The sequence below is a fragment of the Myotis myotis genome, unplaced genomic scaffold (genome assembly GCF_014108235.1).
Source record: "Myotis myotis isolate mMyoMyo1 unplaced genomic scaffold, mMyoMyo1.p scaffold_m19_p_38, whole genome shotgun sequence".
NCBI classification, from domain to species: Eukaryota; Metazoa; Chordata; class Mammalia; order Chiroptera; family Vespertilionidae; genus Myotis; species Myotis myotis.
Genome location: NW_023416344.1, coordinates 1708599 through 1730447, shown reverse-complemented (window position 1 = coordinate 1730447; position 21849 = coordinate 1708599). Strand labels below are relative to the sequence as shown.

General features: G+C 55.2%; 1 protein-coding gene across 2 annotated transcripts in view; it reads right to left on the bottom strand.

Moving 5' to 3' along the window:
• Positions 1-14833, bottom strand: part of GABRB3 (gamma-aminobutyric acid type A receptor subunit beta3) — a 33049-nt gene extending 18216 nt beyond the window's left edge. Inside the window, exons 1-3 of one of the 2 annotated variants that reach the window (XM_036303854.1) lie at positions 14718-14833; positions 13947-14038; positions 13662-13729 (exon numbers count right to left, since the gene is read on the bottom strand). In XM_036303854.1, coding sequence (XP_036159747.1) covers positions 13662-13729; positions 13947-14038; positions 14718-14797 — 240 coding nt within the window. In that variant the 5' untranslated portion in view covers positions 14798-14833. Of the gene's footprint in view, positions 1-13661; positions 13730-13946; positions 14039-14151; positions 14232-14717 lie in introns of those variants that run through there. The other variant, XM_036303853.1, reaches the window with a different exon arrangement.
• Positions 14834-21849: the final 7016 nt, after the last annotated feature.

Here is a 21849-nt window from a genome sequence, read left to right as displayed (position 1 = left end):
GGCCATTGCAGCCCGGGTTTCCACGCCCTCGATCGAGCCTGGGGCCCAAGGAGAGAGAAGTCCAGCGCTGGCCTCAGAGAGGAGGGAGATTATCGTTTCCTCCTGCTTTGGAAGAGCCTTTTCACTGTGCACGGGGCCCGCAGATGGCGTAGCTGAGCGGGAGGCCCGTGTCTCCTCCCGCGGCATCCACACGAAGACACGGTGGCCGACATCCCGGACCCGTCACTGTCCTTCACACGCGATCCCGTGCACGGCCGTGAACGTGCGAGGAGCGGCAGGTGCTGAGACGCGGGTCTGCCCCCGGCGAGGCGCCTCCCTGGGGGAGAAGCTGCCGACTTCGAGGGGGAGCTCAGCACTTCGCAGGGCCCTTCCCCAGAACCAGGCCGCGAGGACCCGGCCGCGGAGCCCGGGGGGCGCAGCTCGTGGGGGCCTTTCTCCCGTCGCCCCCGGGTGCGAAGGCTCCCACCGGTGCAGGGGGTGCCGTAGCCAACGCTGTCGAGGCCCTCGCCGCTGTGTCCATCAGCATCGGAGTGTGTCGTCGACCACGGGCAGCGGATGGACAGCTGGTGACTCCCTTGCTGGACGTGCGCCTTTGGCACGGCAGCGGCTGGCACCTGAGGTGTGCGGGGCGAGACGTCGCACGTGCTGCCATTCCTCCGGCCACGCTCGGGCCGGCGAGTTCAACCCCGCCCCCTGAGAGGCCATCGCTGCAGGGCAGTCGGCGGGGACTGTGAATCGAATGAAACCGAGGAGAAGGTGTGGAGTGAGGACCTCCTGATCCCTGAGAAGGGGGCAGAGGAAGGTCATTCAACTGAGACGTGTCAGGCCCTCCCCGCGTGCCTCCGTGGTCGGGCGTCGCCCTAGGAACCAGGAGGTCACGGCTCGATTCCCGGTCGGGGCACAGGCCCGGGTTGCGGGCTCCATCCCCAGTGGGGGGCGTGCAGGAGGCGGCCGGTCCATGATTCTCCCTCATCGTTGATGTTTCTCTCTCTCCCTCAATAAATCAATAAAAAATATATTTTTTAAAATAGGAAGATAGAGATGATAGATAGATGACAGACGGCTGGATGGGGAGGATGAATAGGTGAGGTGGGGGTGGGGGTAGAGAGACTGACTACACTAAAATGGGGAACTCCTGGGGCACCGCTCTCTCTGCGGGCGGCACTGTGGGTTTTTAATGTTTCATAACTCCCAAATTTCCTACAAAGGGGATCTTTTATCCGCAGATACAACCGTCCGACTCTCTGTTCAGAGATAATTGGGCACAAAAGCAACACAAAGTGCTGAGCCGTTTGGAGGCTCCGCCGAGACCAAAGCTGTATGTGCCTCCGTGGCAGAGCCAGTCAGCAGGTTTCCGGGGCTTTCTCCCCCCCCCCCCCACCCCCCCAGCCAACAGCGATGAACTTGGAATATTAACGATGGACTCATCTCTGCCGCTGCCCCAGGCTCGCACCCCTGTCACGCCAGCTCTCCCACAAGGACACGGAGGCCAGGGCTCACGAACTTGCTTAGACCCGAGTGGCTCAAAGGCGGAGCCTGGCCGGTCGGGCCCCGCGCCCTTACGGCCTGGACAGGAAGCCGGCCCCGGGGCCGCACCCGGGAGCGGGGAGCGCAGGCCTGAGGACCAGCGGGTCACGGGAGGGGACGGGGCACGCAGGCAGGGAGACTGGACCCCCCCCACCCCGTTCAGGACGAGCTTGGAGGCCTGGCCGGGAAGCTCAGTCGGTCAGAGTGCTCTCTCCACACGCCAAGTTGTGGGTTCGACCCCCAGCCGGGGCACAGAGAGAATCGGCCGACGACGCATCAGCAAGTGGAACAACAAGCTGGTGTTCCTCTCGCCCCCTCACCCCCTCGCCCCCTGCCCCTCCGTCTCTAAAATCAACTTTTAAAATGACTGGCTCAGAGCAGGTCGTGTGTGCCTGGCACCGTGGGCTGTTCCTGTGGCTCAGAATGAAGCCGATGAAACGGCCTGGATTTCATGCAGAAGGAGTAGATTCATGTGCAGTTTTCTTAAACGACTGCCCCGATGACAGGATTCCCTAAAAAAACCACCCCTCTGTTCACAGGCCCAGGTCACGCCCTGTTCCTTCTAAGACACACCCGGGGGTAGGGTGAGCGGAGCCTCCCACTGGTCGCGTTTCCGTACGAGGCTGCTGCCCCTGTCCTCACACCGGACGGGGGTCTCCATCCGACGGTGCCAGGCGGTCACTCCTCCCCCCGGGGCCTGGGGTCACCCCTCCGTCCGTCCATCGGAGCAGAGTTAGGCCGGGGCCCTCGGGGCATGGCCTCTGGCCCTGTCTCCCGGGAAGCGAGGGATGCCTTCCCCGCCGCAGGCCTCCCCGGCAATCCACCCGACGTCTTCATTTCTCCTCGGTTGGCTTGATCCCTGTCTCAGTGGGTTCCGAGAGGGAAAGAGGGGGAGTGTTTTATTGACCTCTTAATCCCACAGTAATATCTGAACCACCGATTCAGCCAAACATGTCTTACATCATTGCCCAGCGCGTGCGTGTGCGTGCGTGCGTGTGTGCGTGTGTGTGTGTGTGTGCGCGCGTGTGTGCGCGTGTGTCTTTTATCCTCCTGGACCCGTTCTCTTCCCATTGTCTTCTCTTCCTTAAAATATTTCCCCCCTTATGGCCCAAAGTGATATTTAACAAGTCAATTTGGGGAAGAAAGCCGGTTTGGCAAATGCAAATGGACTCAGTACATAACCCTGAAGAGCACTCGGGGACTCGCTCAGAACGACAGCGCTGGGGCCGGAGCACAAGCCGCGTCCTCCCTGGGACGGGGAGCCCCGAGGCACCGACATCAATTTGGTTTGGGTTCGTTTCTCGTTGTGTTTTTAGGATTTTTAGTTGACTTTTAGAGAGAGAGGAAAGGAGAGGGGGAGGGAGAGGGAGAGAGAAACATCCATCAGCTGCCTCCTGCACCCCCCACCCCTACTGGGGATGGAGCCTGCAACCCCAACATGTGCCCCGACCGGGACCCGAACACGAGACCCTTCTGTCTGGCGGCCGACGCTCTAACCCCTGAGCATACAGGCCAGGACTGAACACAAAGTGCTGAGAGGACAACTGAGAACAGAGAGACGGAACCGTCACCTGCCTCACGGGAGATAAAACACATCCCCAGAAAAGCAACCTGCGAAAAACGACCAAGCCAGCTAGCAAGCGGGTCTCAGGCACAGAGCGTCGGTTAAATACAGCCCCGCGCCGAGGGAGGGAGGGCGAGAGGGCAGGGCAGAGGCGGGATCGCAGGGCAGCTTGCAGAAGACCAGCTCTGGGCAAGGCTGAGGGGAAGGCCCGGGGGGGGGGGGGGGGGCGGGGGGGAGAGCGTCACTCTGCAGGTCCATTAAGTTATTTTTTAAAATAAATAAATATATATATATATATATATATATATATATATATATATTTTTTTATTTCAGAGAGGAAGGGAGAGGGAGAGAGAGAGACACATCAATGAGGAGAAACAGCAGATGCCTCCTGCACGCCTTCTGCTGGGATTTGAGGCCGCAACCCAGGTAGGTGCCCCGACTGGGAATCAAACCAGTGACCTCTGGGTGCACAGGGCAGTGCTCAACCCCCTGCGCCACACCGGCCACGCCAGAGATTATGTTCTCAGCACGGCCGGCCGGCGTGGCTCAGTGGCTGACCGTCGACCTATGAACCAGGAGATCACAGTTCAATTCCCCGTTGGGGCACATTCCAGGTTGGGGCGTCGAGCCCAGTGGGGGTGTGCAGCAGGCAGCCGATCCGTAATTCTCTCTCATCATGGATGGTTCTCTCTCTCTCTCTCTCTCCCTCTCCCTTCCTCTCTGAAATCAATAAACATATATTTAAAAAAACAATAGCGACGCAGAGAGCTCGAGGACATGGCTTGCCAGCCTCCATCCTGTTGGCTAGCTTTGCATGGCCCCCAACTGTATTAGCTCTGAGCCCAGCGGCCCCACTTCTTCTAGCTCCTAGCTTCTGTGGAGGGCTCCTGTCTAGGTGGGAAAGGAGCTTGGATGAGGTCCCATGTGAAGAGGCACTGCTTGGGGCCGGCACAGACTGGGACTCATTTAAAAAAAAAAAAGAAGATTGCAGATTGCATTCCCACGTGAGGAATGTGAACCTGTCCCTGGGACGATGGAGGGCTGGGAGCCCAGGGCTGGGGGTGGGCCACCTGAGACTCTCAGAAGCGCTCCTTGAACCCCAGCTCCCAGCTCAGGTGTTCCCACATCGACCCAGTCCTCCCAGAGCACCTCGGGCCCAGGTGAAATCTGCCAGTCGGGCTATTGTTTTCTGCTGGTCTCAGCTGACTCATGAGGAGCCCTGAGTAATCAGGCTGATGAGGCCCAGGCAGGGGCCCTGTGGGCGTCGGGAGGTGGGCTCTCTCGCCCATGGCTGGAGGGTAGCTTCCCGGGTCCCACCCGCTGGCCCCCACGGCCCCCCAGGCCTCGAGTCGGAAGCGCACACGTCCCCCGGTGGCTCAGCACCTCCGGTGAGTACCTCTGGGGGGTGGGAGGTGAATGAAAGGTTTGCACAATGAAGGCTCGCTCACGTTTGAAATGGCGTCCCCCACCCCCACCCCCACCGCCAGGATCTGGTGGGAATCCCGGGTCTGAGGCCTCGGTTTGACTCCATGATGAGATGAAAGTGCGTTGGACGCTTTCTGACAGGAGAAGGCAGATGGCCTCTTTAGAGTATCGGCACGCCTCGATTTGTTGAAGGTACCGTTTCCAGGTTGCAATGTTTAGGCTTTATCTTAATCCCCAGCTTTTCCTCCGACTTCTGTTTCCATTTCAACGTGAGCAACCTCGCTTCCTTTTGACGGAACTGGAATGTTCTCCGGGACGGGGTACTCAGCCGTGTGTGTGTGTGTGTGTGTGTGTGTGTACAGAAGGTTTAAGTGAAATAGTGTAAACATTCATGAACCAGAATTCTCACTATGACTAAGGGGGAAAAAAGTGTTTGAAGTAAAATCTGATACCTTTTGGAGGGCGAATAGGAGGAGATTGGACAGTTGCCAGTTTTATTTTAAATATGTTCTTATTGATCTGAGACAGAGAGGAAGGGAGAGGGGGAGAGACAGAGAGCAACATCACCCGGATAAATAAGTGGAACAAGTCGATGTTTCTCTCTCTTATCCTTCCGCTGTCTCTAAAATCAATCAATGAATTTTTAAAGACTGGCTTCCCACCTTCACTTCTTATAAGGTATCGGGTTGAAGGGAAAACATTTTAAGGCAATTGATTCGTTTGAACTTGATATGAACGTTCAGCCCTCCCATCCAATAGCATTTCAAGGTTGGCAACCCTACTTCTTTTTATCGACGGGGAAACCGAGGCCCAAGGCGAAGTTATCTGCTCAGGGGTAGGACGCTCACTGGGAAAGCCGTCCTAGGACTCTGGGTTTATTCCCAAAGGGCTTGGATACCTGCCTCTGGGGTCGGCCGGAGCCCCACCTACCCTGGGCTTCTCCGCTCCCCTGCTGTATCATTAGTCTCCCAGGAGAGTGGCTTCATTTTAATAACAACACGAACGCGCTCCACCTTTGGAATATCATTCAAAAGGTCCTCTGCTCCCCCGGAGAACACTGGGTTCTCTGGCCAAGATGAACCCGTGGATTAGGGGGCGGGTCATGGCGTCCCGCAGTGAGAAAACTCAGGCTGGGCCGGCGTGGTCAGGGGTTGAGCGGCGACCTATGAACCAGGAGGTCATGGTCCGATTCCCAGGCAGGACACATGCCCGGGCTGAGGGTTCGAGCCCCCGTAAGGGGTGTGCGGGAGGCAGCCGGCCCACGATTCTCTCTCCTCATGGATGTTTCTCTCTCTCTCTCCCCCTCTCCCTGCCTCTCTGAAATAAGTAGCGTCCTCCGGGTGCGTGAGACCGAGTCTCCCACCGACACACCCAGCCAAGCTCCAGGAGACCTTGCACTCAGGGCGAGGCTGTCTGGATGAGGCGTATAAACAGCACGATCCCCGCGCTCTTCTCCACGCGAGTTAGGCGGGTCAGGGCCTCGCCGCTCAGTAATTGCATTTACTACTAAGACCAAGCGTGAAAATTCTCAGATATCTCACTTAGGCAATTAGATAGGCTGAATGGACATTTGAACTACTTTTGTAACACACATTTCTTTTCATCCTGTAATGTTTTTAAAATTTAAACTTTGCTTCGTGTTCATCCTCACCCGAGGATATTTTTCCCCCATTGATTTTTAGAGAGAGTGGCAGGGAGGGGGAGAGACGGAGAGACAGAGAAACATGGATGTGAGAGAGGCACATCAATTGCACGCGCCCCAACCACCGCCCCGGGATCCAGCCTGCAACCCAGGTACATGCCCTTGACTGAACTTGAACCCACAATCTTTCAGTCCGCAGGCCGATGCTCTAACTACTGAGCCAAACTGGCTAGGGCTAACCTACGCCTCTTTATAGAAATAAATACAGTTATCAGCTACATTGGAAATTATATTCAACAGAAACAAGCACTTTCCTTAAATCTGTTTAACTAGTATCAGACTCATGACACTGACACTGATATCTTCGATCCCCCAGTTTTATTATCCAAAAAATCCGTTCATTACATATGCTATCTACATTTAGACATAGCGTCGTTATATGTAGATGCATGCATCTTCAGAATTCTTACGTTTTCATTTTGAAATCATGATAGATTTACAGAAAATTGTTTTTAAAAATAGCCCAGTGTGGCTCAGTGGTTGGGCGTCAACCCGTGGACCAGGAGGTGGGGGTTCGAGTCCCAGTCAGGGCACCTGCCTGGGTTGCAAGCTCGATCCCCCAGATCATTGATGTATTTCTCTCTCTCCCTCTCCCTTCCTCTCTGAAATCAATTTTTTTTTTTACAAAAAGAAGAAGAGGTCAGCACCCTCATCGCCTCCGTCACCAGGCTGGTCATCAGCTTTGATGACCACAGAGGACACGGTGCCAGAAGCATTTCAACGGTCAAAATGGCAGCAAACCGCCGGTGGTCACGTCCCCGAGCGACACCTCGCCGTGCACTACACAATAACCTGAGAGATTCCGAACGGTCAGCAGGCTGCACCACGCAGCGGTGGCAGCGCCCGCGACTTGATGCAAAACGCGCTAGAGAAGGAAGGGCTCGGCTCCCGGAGGAAGGAAGCAGAGGCAACACGGGCGCCAGATGGTGCAAAACCAAATGCCGAATCCACAGCGCTTTCCTCGGGAAGGATCGGGAAGGTTTCTACACGTCAACAAGCAGGTTGGCACCAGACCAAATACTCTACCTCCGCGTGCAACACACCGCACGCTCCCTGAGCCCAGCACACGGGGTCGTTCACAGCGGGACAAAGCGTGTGACCTCCGCCTGTTAAGAGATGGAGCCGTGCCTGGCTGGTGTGGCTCAGTGGTTGAGCGTCGACCTAGGAACCAGGAGGTCCCGGTTCGATTCCCGGTCAGGGCACATGCCCGGGTTGTGGGCTCGATCCCCAGCTGGGGGCGTGCAGGAGGAAGCCGGTCCATGATTCTCTCTCATCATGGATGTTTCTCTCTCTCTCTCTCCCTTCCTCTCTGAAATCAATGATATATATATGTTATATATATGTATATATATTTATTTAAAAAAAGATGGAGCCACAAAAAGCTTTACAACCTCTCTGAGGGGAGATACAGAAGGGCATTCTCTTTGCACACTCCCTAAGGCTCCTTCTAATATTAAATACAAACCTCCCTCCGAACAGTGCATCTTATGTAAGGTATTATGCTCATCCATCTCAGAGGTCCATCCTAGACTTCCTTATCCTCGGCCCCGTCTCGATGCACGATCCTAACTTGTGCACGAAACGAATGCGCCGCCCGTGAGAACAATGTGCTTAACCGGCCCCACCCTCCCCTCCCGAGTGGCAGCCACCTGGCACCCACGGCCAGCACACTCCCCGCCCGCCCGGGCCTTACTCGGCCGTACCTTCCCGGCCCTAACTGGGTCAGAGAAACACTTTTTTCCTTTCTGCTGAGTCATCCCCCGGTGCGCTTAGTAATAATAAGAGCATTCGCACATTCCCAGCCCTTAACACGCTAACGAGGATTCATAATGCAAGCTCTGAGCAGGGCCCTCCCTGCCTCCCGGGAAGAAACCCGTGGAGGGTGGCTTTCTCACACGTGTGGCCGTGGGTGTGTGTGTGTGTGTGTGTGTGTGTGTCCCCGTCTTCCTCGTGGTTTCCTCTGTAGACAGATCTCTTTGGAACCGATTCTGTGGGCATGCCACAGGCATCTGGGAGGCCGGGGATGGAAACACCGAGGGAGTGTAAGCGGCTTGCCTGAGGCTAGATGTTCCCATAGATTTGGGAAGAGAACCTGAAACTGGCAATGCCATCGGGCGGCTTTTTGGAACACTCCCCAGCCGCCAGGTGGCTCGGTGGATGAGCATCGGCCTGGGAACCAGGAGGTCACGGTTCGATTCCCGGTCAGGGCACAGGCCTGGGTTGTGGGCGATCTCCATCCCCTGTAGGGGAGGTACAGGAGGCAGCCGGTCCATGTTTCGCTCTCACATCAATGTTTCTCTCTCTCTCTCCCTCTCCCTTTCTCTCTCTCTCCCTCCCTCTCTCTCTGTCTCTAAAACCAATTTTTAAAAGGTGGGGAAAAGGAAAATTTGAAAGATGGGGAACAACAAAAATGCAGACTCTCTCCATTACCCGTGAAACAAGTTACAATGAGCAAGAATGTTAAATGTCCAAGTACTGGACTCCATCCTTCGATGTTTCTACAAAACACCAGCACGTGTGATGATACCTGCGTGGAAATGCAGAAGGTGTTTGCCTGTCTGTCTGTCTGCAGCCGGGGGCGCTCTCTGGGGGCACTGGCAGCAGATCAAGATTTCGCTTTGCAATCGTTTAAAAAGGGACGGTATTACTGTTAGCAACATCCATGATTATTTTATAAGCCACCCGTCCAACACTCATGCACAAGCACATACGTGTCCCACCTTGAGATACACACGTTTTACACACACCTATTTCACTCAGTGGTGAATTTTTACATATATCACTAAACTAGGGTCCCTAGCGATGATGGGCCGGACCTCCCTCCCTTCCCCCCCGCCAGGCCCGCCCCCTGGTCGAACTCCTGGTCGACCCCCCGGTCCAGGAGACAATTTGCCCTTTTGGAGGAGACAAAAAAGGAGACATGCTACCCTTTCATTATACAGGATATACGTTTGGAAAAATATATCTAATGAAACCCTGAGAAGGGTGTCCTATCTAATGAGAATGTCAAGGAAGGCCCTGCCATGATCGTGACCCTTAATGTCCTTGTAAACGTCTCTCTTCTACCTCATTGCCCTCACTCCTCTAAGTTTACATTGTGGCCAAAATATTCATCTTAAACCACAGCTCGAATCATGTCAATCATGTATTTTAAAAAAAGACACACACACATATTTACAGGCTCCTTATTTCTTGAAAATTAGCATCTGCAACTCTTGGCGCGGCGGAAAGGGGCCTAGGAGAACAGGGGCTGGTCCTGCCCTTTAATCTCATCTTCCCGACCGCCTCCACCACCCCCTATCCAACCATCCCTGCCTTTGCCATCTTCTTCCCTAACCCAAACATCTGCCTCCAGCCACACCAGCCACACTTCTATTGCCCTACTCACCCAACTGAAATATAATTTTTAAATGTATGTTTACTGATTTCAGAGAGGAGGGAGAGGGGAGAGAGATAGAAACATCAACGATGACATGGGCTGCCTCCTGCACGCCCCAACACTGGAGATCCAGCCCGCAACCCGGGCATGTGCCCCGACCGGAAATCGAACCTTCACTTCCTGGTTCATAGGTCGAGGCTCACCTACTGAGCCACGCGGCCGGGCTGGTCCTTTCTTTTGCTCCTGCTTTTTGTGACAACCACCTGGCATCTCTCCTCTGACGGCTACAACACCCTGAATGCAAGGCCATGTCTTACTGAGTCTCATAACCTAACGACATTCAGTTGTCTCGTGAATACAGGCCAGGTCGTGAAGGGAGCTCGTCCATAGAATGTATACTGTTTTTATACAAGATGACTGAGTGATGGTTACCCTCATACTCACATATTCTCTGTTCTTTCCCTACAAAAACAGACGAAAAAGGAGAGGTACGCACCATCCCGAGAGGCTGGCGCCATCACAAGAGGCTGGAACCATCGCTAAATGCAACCAGTGTCGCGAGAGGCAGCCAGTTATCGCGCGAAGTAGGTACATCGCTGGGGGCGGCCAGTATCGCGAGAGTCTGGCATCATCGCGAGAGAAGTAGGTACATCGCTGGGGGCGGCCAGTATCGCGAGAGTCTGGCATCATCGCGAGAGAGCAGCGAGTATCGTATCGCGAGAGGCAGCCACCATGGCGAGAGGCAGGCCCCATGGTGGGAGACAGCGAGGATCTCAGCAGGTGGGCCCCCAACATGGGTCTCCCTAAAACCTGCAGGACTCGGAGGCGGAGGCATCTAATGCCACTAGTCGTCGCCTAGGAGACGCCTGCCCACCCCTCCCTGGTAGATGGGCGCCCACTACCCGCTGGTGCCCCCACCCCGCCCCCCCATGCACCCAGCACACTCTGGAGCGAGGCAGCCCTGTGATTAGAAGGGTCTTTATTCTATTAAGATAAAAATATGCCCCCACAGACGAAAAAATAAAATCAACAAAAACATTTAAAAAAAAAACACAACTAATAAAATATAAGAAAAATATCCTCATAGGTCCACGATCACAGCCATGCTCAGAAGCAAATATGTGAAGGAAAATCCAATTTTTCCCGGGTATCATGGGAGCCGGTTCCCATGAGTGACCTTTGATCTCCAATGAGTGACCTTCGATCTCCAACCCTATGAGATCTGAGCAATGAATGACCTTCGGCCTCCAACCCCAACCATCCCCAGTTGTGGTTTATACTGCATTTCTGGCTAGAGACGCCACAGAAGTTACCATCGTGAGCGCGCGCACACGCACACACGCGCGCACACACAAGCATGCGTGCAGCAGTGTGCCTGCACGGGTCCTGCGCAACCATGAGCGTTGGGGCCCGCCCTCCAGGGAAAGGGCATTCAATGTGGTGGCGTGTGTCTGCAATGGGCCTTTCCGCGACGGGGCCCAGAGAAAATGGAGGCACCTGGACTCGTAATCCATGAAGGGGGCAGCTATTGGTGCCCTTTCCCAGGGCGGCAGGCACCCACGTGAGGCCACTGCCATTATGCAACGCGAGCTTAAAAATTACGTGCAAAGAGCAAAAAACTAAACATGGATCTCCCATTTGACCCAGCGACCCCACTTCCAGGACTATATCCCAAGGAACCAGAAACACCCATCAGAAAGGACACAGGCACCCCGATGTTCACAGCAGCACAATTCACCACAGCTACCATCTGGGAACAGCCTCGGTGCCCATCAGCAGACGAGTGGATTAGAAAACCGTGGTCCAGCTACACAACGGAATGCTACGCTGCGGTGAAAAAGAAGGAACTCTTGCCTTTTGCAACAGCGTGGATGGACCTGGGGAGCCTTATGCTAAGCGACATAAGCCAGTCGGAGAAAGATAGATACCACATGATCTCACTCATTTGTGGACTATAACGAACAACATAAATTGATGAACGAAAGCAGATCCAGAGACAGAGAAGCATCAACCAGACCGTCAAACCTCAGAGGGAAGGTAGGGGAGGGCGGGGGTAAGGGGAAGAGATCAACCAAAGGACTCGTATGCAAGCATATAGGCCTAACCAATGGACACAGACACCCGGCAGGGGGTGGGGGGCGGTGAGGGCATGAGCGGGGGTACCCGGGGTTTATGTGGGGATAAGGACACATATGTAATAACTTAATCAATCAAGAAATTAAAAAAAAAATAAGTGCAAAGAGAACGGTCCATGGTCCGGGCTGACACAATAGTGTGCAGGCTTCTTACAGCACCACATCAATGCATCTTCTCCCTTTCGTCATCCAATAGAATGACCTTTGACACAATGATCCACTAAATATTCAATTAACGTCCATAAAAAAATGGTCTTCGCTCGAGACTGTGAAGTCCCCAGTTAAGAAAACCACAGCTGACAGAGTAGGTCCTAACTATATAAGTTGTGTGGGGTTTTTGTTGTTGTTGTTGTTCCCCTCTCTCTCTAGGCCATAAACTATAGCTTTGGGACAGAATTATCTTTTTACAAAATCACTCCCCCCAAAAATGTAAACTATGCATGATGTTAATTTGTAATGTCATGCATGTCAAGTCATATTCCTTCTGTGTCTCTTTCTAGCACTTTTACTGTTATAATTTGTAGAAATGGCTGAGGGGAGTGAAAGGTAAATTTTTTTTTTTACTCACACATTATCGTAATTTAAAATATTGACGTTCAGCATGAAAATTTGACCAAAAAAAAACAAAACAAAAAAAAACCCCACACAGTTTTCTGGGGCCAAAGATTTCTTCCTACGAAACCCACCGCGGCCTCCCCGCGTAAGCATGTGCCGGGACGCACTTGGAATCGCAGTGTCCGTGTGTCTCTCCAAGTGTCTGCATGTCTGTGATTTATTGCAAAGTTTCTCGAAACACTGTCCACAAGGTACCTGCCGCACCACAACCAGGAGGCACCCGCGTTCCTCCCCACCCGCCACCCCCCGCTGGACCGGGACCCCCGGCGCGTGAGCGCCTGGGAGCCTGCATTTGGGGACACGTCTGCGCACGTGACTGGCGCGCACACCGAGCCGAGCCGGGAGCCCGTCGCGTCTACCCGTGACCCATGCCGTCAGCTCGGGATGTGGCCGGACGGAAAGTTGCCAAGTGATCGCTTCCCAAGGAGCCCCGTTTGCAAAGGCTCCTTCCTCCCCAAGTGTCCACCCAACAGGAAACGCTGCCCAGGGCGCAGGGCACTGCAGGGCCACGCGCCAGTCACGGGGGTTCTTGTGCGCCGTGGTGACGCCCGGTGGTCCCGGGCCGGAGCTTGAACGCCCACCTTCCCCCGTCGCCCCTCGGGACGGGGACCCCCGCCTCTCACGGGCCGGGGTAGGGAGCCCCCCCCCCCCCCAGCTGCGTGAGCAGCCCTTCCCGTGACAGGCTGGGAGCGGGCCTCCCTGCCCAGAGCAGCCCGGACCTTTCAGCACCTCTGACAGCGCCCGGCCCGGCTGGGTGCGCGCGTTTTCCCCGCCGGTGAGCCGGCCTTGCAGGCAGGCCACCGGCACCGGGGAAACGGAGGCAGCCTGCGCCCACAGGCCGCCGCCCAGGCCCCCGCCAGCTGCCCGCATCGCTTCCCAAACAGACACCGCAGGAGCCCGAAATGCCGGGCATCCGAGCCGCCCCCACGGCTCCCGCCCGCCTCCCGGCTCCCCGGCGCCTGTTGCTAAGGAGGCGGCCTGGGAACGGGGAACCCAGCGCGGGAGGAGCCGGCAGCCCCAGCGGCGGGGCCCGCCGAGCAGCGCTAGGCCGGCCGGGGACCCCTTCCTGCCGCGGGGGGCGAGGCGGCACCCTCCGCGCGCGGATGTGATGCCCACGACGCCCCCCTCGCGCCCCCCGGGCGGGTGGAGGCCGCTGCACGCGCAGGAGGCCGGCGCCTCGGAGCCGGAGCCGGAGCCGGAACCGGGCGGCTGGGCCCGGGCAGAGGAGGCCTCAGGCCCGGTCCTGTGGGCGCCGTGGGCCCGGCGGCGGCGGCGCAGGGTCTTGGGCAGCCCCCGGGGGGCGGCACTCACCATGTTGACTTCGGACACCATGTCGATGCTGGCGATGTCGATGTTCATCCCCACGCAGACCGGCGGCCCTGCGGGAAGCGCACGACACGGGATCAGCCGGGCTCGGGCCTGGGAGTGCGGGGGGCTCCGGGGAGGCGGGGAGGGGGCTCCCCGAGGAGGGGGCGCAGGAGCAGGGGCCCCCACCCCACCCCCACCGCTCGCCGCAGGGCGGAGGAGGCGGACCCCGCCTCCCCGGTCCGCCCAGGCCGCCGCCGGTGCCCCGGGGCGCGCGCACACGCCGCTTACCCCCGAAGTCGGGTCTCAGGCGGATGTCGTAGCCTTTCAGCAGCTTGTCCACCGTCTCCTTCACGAAGGACATGTTCCCGGGGTCGTTCACGCTGCGGGGAGAGGGGAGAAGGGGGCCCGGGGAGCTGGGTCAGGCGGCGGCCAGCGCGCGCCAGCCAGCGCTCCGGGGCGCAGGGCCCGTTCCCCGGCCGCCGGCGGACCCTACCTCTGCGCGCAGCACACCACCGCCACCAGCACCGGGGCCGAGAAGAAGCCGAGGAGCCTTCTCCCCGCGAAGCCCCACATCCCTCCGCCGCGCCCCGGCACGGGGGAGGGGGCGCCCCGCCGCCGTCGCGACCCGCAGCCGGGGCTGCTCCTGCTGCTGCCGCCGCCGCCGCGCTGGCCCGGAGCGGAGGAGGGCGCAGGGGGAGGGGAGCACCGAGGGGAGGAGCGCGGAGCGAAGGGAGGAGGCAGCCGCGGCGGCAGCAGGGCGGGCCGAGGCGGAGCCGGCTGCCCCGTGCGCTGCGCCCGGCCCTCCCGGCGCGCGCTCGGGTGGCCTAGGCCCTGGGAACCGGCCAAGGGAGGAGGCGCGCAGGGCCCACGACCCGCCTCCCCCGCTCCCTCCCGGGCGACCGGCTCGCGGAGGCACCCCCCCTCCCCGCCCCGTTCAGCTGCGGCGCAGAGAGAGGCCCCTGGGTGCAGCCCCGGAGGTGCCTCTGCCCCGGACCGGACCGCGTGCGCTGGGGCGGCTCCGGACCCAGCCGACGGCGCCCTGGGGGGGCCCTGCCTCACCTGAGGGGCTCGGAGCCGCGCGTCCCCAGGGTCCAGCAGAGCCAGAGCGGCAGCAGGAGGGCCAGGAGCTCGGAGCACATGGCGCAGCGCTGCTCCGGCCTCGCCGGCGCGGGATCCGCTCGCCCCCACCGCCACCGCCACGGAGGATCCGGCGCGGGAGCGGGGATCCCCGCCCCTGCCCCCACCCACGGGCTTTCCCGCCCTCCCCGGCCCCCAGCCCCCAGCAGGGCGGCCCCATTCGTGATATATGCCCGCGAAGACCATTTTATTTAAAAAAAAAATCGGTTCCCCTCCCCCCGAACATTTCAGGGGATCCCTGCCCCCCCCCCGCACCCCCGCCTCGTGCTCTCAGGTTTGCGCTTATATGCGTGGCACAGAGGGGCTGGTTACGCGCCATGTGTTGTCAGAAGTTGGGGTCCTGGGGGGGGGGGGCTCCAGCTGTCATGTCAGCCTCGGAGAATAACGTGCCTGGAGCTGTCCGTGGTGTTTGAGTCAAACAAGGGACCTTGTTTTTCTTTTTTAAAAAATATGCTTTTTTAAAAAATTGATTTTTAGAGAGAGAGAGACAAAGGGGGAGGGAGAGAGAGAGAACCATCAATGAGAGAGAAACATCACCTCTCGGCTGCCTCCTGCACACCCCACTGGGACGCAGCCCACAACCCTGGATCCTGGGCCCACCCGCTGGGCCAGGGACCCCGTTTTCTCGGGAAGGGCCCCCATCCTTTGGTTCCCATTAGAGGCCCGCGGGCACCTTGGCCCACCAGCAGGCCCACGTCCCCCACATCCACCTGACCGGTGTGCCCTGCCCTGTGCCTAAGGGTGTCTTCTCCCCCAGGGCCCTGGGTTCTGGGCTTTCTTCCCGCCCTCCCCTCCCCAATATATTTTTACTGATTTCAGAGAGGAAGGGAGAGGGAGAAGGAGAGAAACATCAATGATGAGAGAGAGTCATGGGCCAGCTGCCTCCTGCACGCCCCGCACGAGGCATCTGGAGCCGGCAACCCGGGCCTGTGCCCTGACCGGGAACCGAACCCTGACCTCCTGGTTCATGGGTTGACGCTCAACCGCTGAGCCAGGCCGGCCGGGCAGGTCTATTTCTCTTTAGTGACTGATGCTCAAAGACGTTCCCCTGGTGCCCCTGACTTCCCACAGGGAGGGAGGTGGTGGCACAGACCTGGGTGTGGTCAGCCCAACGTCACGCACAGAGCAGGGTCCCCTCACGCTCAGCGGATGTCCCTGGGCCAGCTCAGGCCTCCGTGAACGGCGAACAATAGATAAGGCCTAGGTATTGATCTCTTTTCCTTAGGAAGCTTGAGGTGTGTTGTGGTTGTGGGTTTTTTCCCTATTGTGCCGACTTCGCAGAGGTAAATATCTAAATCCGGGGGCCCTCCTCCGCCAGCTGGCACGGCTCTACACATTGATTTTAAATATCGTCGCCCTTTTTTAAAAAAAAACAACAACAAAAAACCAGCGGTTGTATTTTTGGAACAGGAAAATGTGACCGCAGAACCGGAAAGGGTGCAGTGTGAGGGCAGTGAGAGATCCGTAGGGCTCTCTGATGATTTTTTATTTTTTTTTTCTGGAAAAGTCTATTGGCAACTGCTTGGGATTCCGTGTCCTGCTGGTGCACCGTGGAATGATCCAGAAAACGAGGGCTGTATTTATCACACCTTCCCATCCACACGCGTGTTGCTATCTCCCCTACGTGCACACGTGCCTCTTGTAGGGAAACGTTCTGCAGGGGATCCCGGCCATTCAAAGAAAACAACGCGAAACTACGTCACAAATGCTGTGACCATCCAGCCGTGGCACCTCACATCGAGGCTCCAGCCAGGCAGGCTCTCGGTCTTATTTTATTTTTAAAATATATTTTTTTCTACTGATTTCAGACAGGAAGGGAGAGGGAGGGAGAGCGAGAGACAGACACATCAGTGATGAGAGAGAATCATGGCTCGACTGCCTCCTGCACGCCCCGCGCTGGGGATCGAGCCCACAACCCGGGCCTGTGCCCTGACCGGGGAATCGAACCCTGGCCTCCTGGCTGCGACACTCAACCCCTGAGCCACTCTGGCCGGCCTTAACGTTCTTTAAAAATCACAGTCAACCGGAGGTATATAACACATGAGGGAAAACGTTAGATGTATAATTAGACGAGTCTCGACAAAGGCATGAGCCACTATACATTTCTTCTCTCCCACAATGCCCTCACCCCTTGGACCTCCCTGCCTTTCTCACTTCCACACCAGCACTGGCCTAGGTCCTGTCCTTGTAGATCTGCTGCCTGGTCTGGCCCAGCATGTGAAGGGAATTATGCGTCCCGTATCAGTTTATGTCCGGCTTCTTTCCTTTAGTACAGGAGTGGGGAACGTCGAGCCCACAGACCCTGTAAGGCCACGAAATCATTTGGTCTGGCCCTCCCAAGGCATTAGGGGTGAGCTAATTATTATTATTATTTTTTAATGTATTTTTTATTGTTGATAGTATTGCAGACATGGCCCCTTCAGGGGTGAGTTCCTTAAATGTTTGTCTGAATCGAGCAGGCGAATGTTTAAGTTGATCATTTTGTAGGCTCCCCCCCCACCCCCCCCGCACCCCGAACGACGTTATGATATTTCAACGGCCCCGTGGCAGGGAAAACGTTCCCCTCCCCTGCTGTCATGTCATGCGGCTGATCCCCAGGCACGCTGGTGCAGATGGCTGGCTGGCTTCCTGCGCTGCTGTGCGGGGGTCCACGGGTAACCCTCCCGAGATCGGTCTGGCCCTTCATCTGTTGCTGGACCTGTCTGGTGTTGGCCCGTCAGGAATTAAACCTCACGTACAGGTCTCTGGATGGACAGATGGTGTCATTTCTCTTGGGTGAAAAAAAAAAAACAAAACCCAAAAAATCAAAACAAAAGCTAGGAGTCGAACGGCTGAGTCATAGGGTCGGTGAATGTACAGCTTTATGGGGAGCTGCCCACATATTCTCGATTTCCAGAGCACGGAAGGATTTTTCATTTCCCCAGAAACGCACGAGAATTGTAGCTGCTCCGCAGCCCCTTCGTCCGTCATAATGGATGGGTAATGCCACCTCATTTTTCCTGATGACGTGTAAGGCTATAAATATATTTCATTTACGTATTAGCCGCTAGTATCTGTTTCTGTTTTTAGACCCTCACCGGAGGATTATGTTTTTTCATTGATGAGAGAGAGAAGGGGGGAGGGGGGAGGGGTAGAGAGAGAAACATCGACCCGCTCGCCCTGCCTGGGGCTCGAACCTGCAACCCGGGTGTGTGCCTTGACCACCGGGAATCCAACCTGAGGCCCTTCGGTGGCTGGGGCGATGCTCTCACCACGGAGACACGCCGGCCAGGGCCCACAGCTTCTTTTCGGATACGTAAGACTCTTCTGTTGTTATTGGTAATCCTCACCCGGAGATAATTTTTTTTTTTTCCATTTAGAGAGAGTGGAAAGGAGGGAGTGAGGGAGGGAGAGAGAGAGAGAGACAACCATGCGAGAGAGAAACATCCGTCAGTTGCCCCCTGCACACGCCCCAGTCGGGGCCAGGGATCGAGCCTGCAACCGAGGTCCGTGCCCTTGACCGGGAATTGAACCCAAGGCCCTAGGTGGGCAGGCCAACACCCTAACCACTGAGCACCACAGGCCCGGGTGTCCTCCTGTGTTATTGTGTGTGGTTCCCAGCATCCGTTTTTAAGTGCCCAGCCTGCCATCCACGGCTAAATCCCACTTGTTTAATGCAGCAACCTTAGCGCAGCCCCGTCCCACCCCCAAGCTCTCTCTCTCTCTCTCTGCCTTATTTCTTATATTTTTACTCTCCCATGTTCCAGCCACCACAGCAGATTGTTATTGCTAGAAATGCACTTTAAGGGGTGTTTTCACAAGGAAATTATCCTTTCACAGGTACCTATTTATTTGCCGTTTCTAGCTTTCCTCCTTTTTTTCAAGGTTCCATCTGACAGCCTTCTCCTTTGGGCTAAAGGGACTTCCTAGGACATCCAGGCTCATGACAAATTCTTGTCGCTTTTCTCTTGTTCTTTTTAAATATGTTTTTATTGATTTTAGAGAGAGCGGGGGGGAGAGAGAGAGAGAGAGAGAGAGAGAGAGAGAGAGAAACATCAATGATGAGAGAGTAACATGGATCGGCTGCCTCCTGCACGCCCCACACTGGGGATCGAGCCCACAACGCTGGCCTGTGCCCCGACCGGGATTCAAACCGGTGACCTCTGGGTTCCTGGATCGACGCTCAACCACTGAGCCACACCAGCCGGCCACAGGGATAGCCTTTTGCTGGAGTCTTTCCATGCAAGTGCCTCTCCACTGGGCGTCCAGGTGGAGGGCTCCTGCTCTGTCACTGATATTACAGGGCGCCCGAGACATCGAGTTGAGCCCAGAGATTTAACAAAAACACCAAAAAACCCACTCCCTTTGTCTTTCCTTCGCCTCCCTCTGCTGCTGGTTAAACATCTCGCACATGTTTCCGTGCAGCGTTGCCAAGTCACTGGCCAGAACCCCCATCGGGGAAGGAGCTTGCTTCTCAGGAACCGAACCTGAGACGGACGGTGATAGAAGCCCTGCCATCGGTCACCTCTGGGGACAAGGGGAGGGGCGACCGAGTCTGAGGCCCCTCGGTGTTCTGCTTCCCAGTTGGGTGGGTGGTTCACGCTGGTGTTTGCTGGTAAGGACTTGGGCTTTCTCTTTAAGATGCATGCAAATTTGTGGACAAGCATAGATATAGATAGATAGATAGATAGATAGATAGATAGATAGATAGATATAGATATAGATATATAGATAGAGAAGATTAGATATAGATATAGATGATATAGATATAGATATAGATATAGATGATATAGATAGAGATAGATTATATATATCTATAAATATAGATATATAGATATAGATAGATGATATAGATATAGATTAGATATAGATATATAGATAGAGAAGATTAGATATAGATATAGATGATATAGATATAGATATAGATATAGATATAGATATAGATATAGATATAGATGATATAGATAGAGATAGATTAGATATAGATAGAGATAGATATTAAAATGTTTCTCAAGGGGCACACTCTTCCATCATAGGATTCTGCTTTCGAGGTGTTGCCCTGCCCTGGACAGTTGGGCTCAGTGGACAGAGCACCAGCCTGTGCACAGAAGGGTCCCTGGTCCAATTCCCGTTAAGGGCACGCAACCTCAGTTGCTGGCTTGATCCCCGTGCGGGAGGCAGCCAATTGATGTGTCTCCCTCACATCGGTGTGTCCCTCTGTCTCCCCCCCTCCCTTCCGCTCTCTCTAAAAATTAATGAGAAAATGTCCTCGGGTGAGGATTAGCAAAAAAACAAACAAGCAAACAAAAATGAACAGAAAGTTTTTGTCCTAAAAAATTACTTGGATGAGTATAAACAAAATTACATGCACACAATAGAGAAGACGCTAAAACGACATTTAAGGCTAAATCATGACGTCTACCGAAGCTACTGAACGACTGTAGTTCAAGTGACAGTTCTTAGCACCTGGAACATGTGGAAATAAGGGAGGAAGAGAGAGAGGGCAGGAGAGAGGGAGGGAGGGACTTGTGAGCCCTTCACAGGGAAAAGCTTTAAACACTGACGGGTACAGGCCCCAGACGAGGTCTGAGCTGCTGGTGTAGTTGAGGCACCGGGGGCGGCTGTGTCTGGAGAAGTTTTCCCTCTGACGTCAGCGTTGCCGCCGAATTTATAAAGATAAACATGATTTCTTATCAGATAATTCGTTTCCATTAAATCTGTCTTCGAAAGATTTGCTGCAAAAATCTGTTCCTGGAACCTGTTTCTTTCCATAAGAATATCAGCTGGAGGCCGTGCCTTCATACACATAAAATTATTAGATAGGAGTTTTTCCTCCAGGGGGAAAAATAAAAAAAAAGCCATCTTAAAAAAAAGCAATCTAACAGCATGATGATGAGAGTAAGTAATATATATATATTTTTCTAACTCTGCCGCTAAATAGCTGTGTGATCCCGGGCAAGCCTCATCTTCCCGGGCAATCTTCTCAAATATGCAGCATAATGATGTGACGTTTGACATCGCTGCGAGTGTGAAAACACTTTCTTTTCAACTTGGATGCACTTGGTCTTAGAATCCGATGTCCGATCAGAATTCCAGAGACGGTTTTATTTGAAATCAGAGGACAATCGCAGGAGGCAAATGAAGGGGGTGCTAGGGATTACGGTTATTATTTCACGCCTGTCGGCTTGACCGCGGTTTCAGCGGATGTGTCAGACACAAAGCAGATAGAGCCGCGGTTCTCAACCTCCCTGACGCCGCGGCCCTTGGATACAGCTCCTCGTGCTGTGGTGACCCCCCGACCATAACATTATTTTCGGGGCGCCTTCATCACTGCAAGGTTGCTGCTGCTATGCATCGTCATGGAAATATCTGATACGCAGGGTGGATTTTCATTGTTACACATGGAACCTCATGAAAGCATCGTGATGCATCACAAAAACAGTATGCAATTATAGGTGTGTTTTCCGACGGTCTTAGGCGACCCCTGTGGAAGGGTCGTCCGACCCCCCGGTTGAGAACCGCTGAGATGGAGCGCGGTAAGTCAGAAGCTCGTAGGACAGTGACTGTATCGTTCAGCCGCTGATGGCCGCACTGAAGATATCGCGGACTCACCTGGCTTCGTAAACGGTGTAAAGTGTTCTGTGCTCTTTGACTGCGTGCCTGGAAAATAAAAGTAAAGGAAGGGGGAAAAACATCAGCTTCCAGTCCGCTGCTGAAATCTGAAATGTCTTCTGTAAGCGTGTTTTTGTACCGTGTCTGTTTGGCATGAGAATCCCCCACTGGTGTTTTTGTGAAATTCAAGAAATAATATATTTTTAAAAATTTTTATTTTATGCATTGATTTTTGAGAGAGAGAGAGAGAGAGAGAGAGAGAGAGAGAGAGAGAGAGAGAGACGCGAGACACATCTATTGGCTGCCTCTCGCTCACGCAAACCAGACCAGGACCAGGAATTGAACCTGCGACCCTCCATTGCAGGGACTGGCGCTCTAACCATTGAGAACACAGGCCAGGGCCCCCTCTTGCTCTGCCTTTACCTTGAACTTGATCCTTCCCAGATGCAAAATTACGCACAGT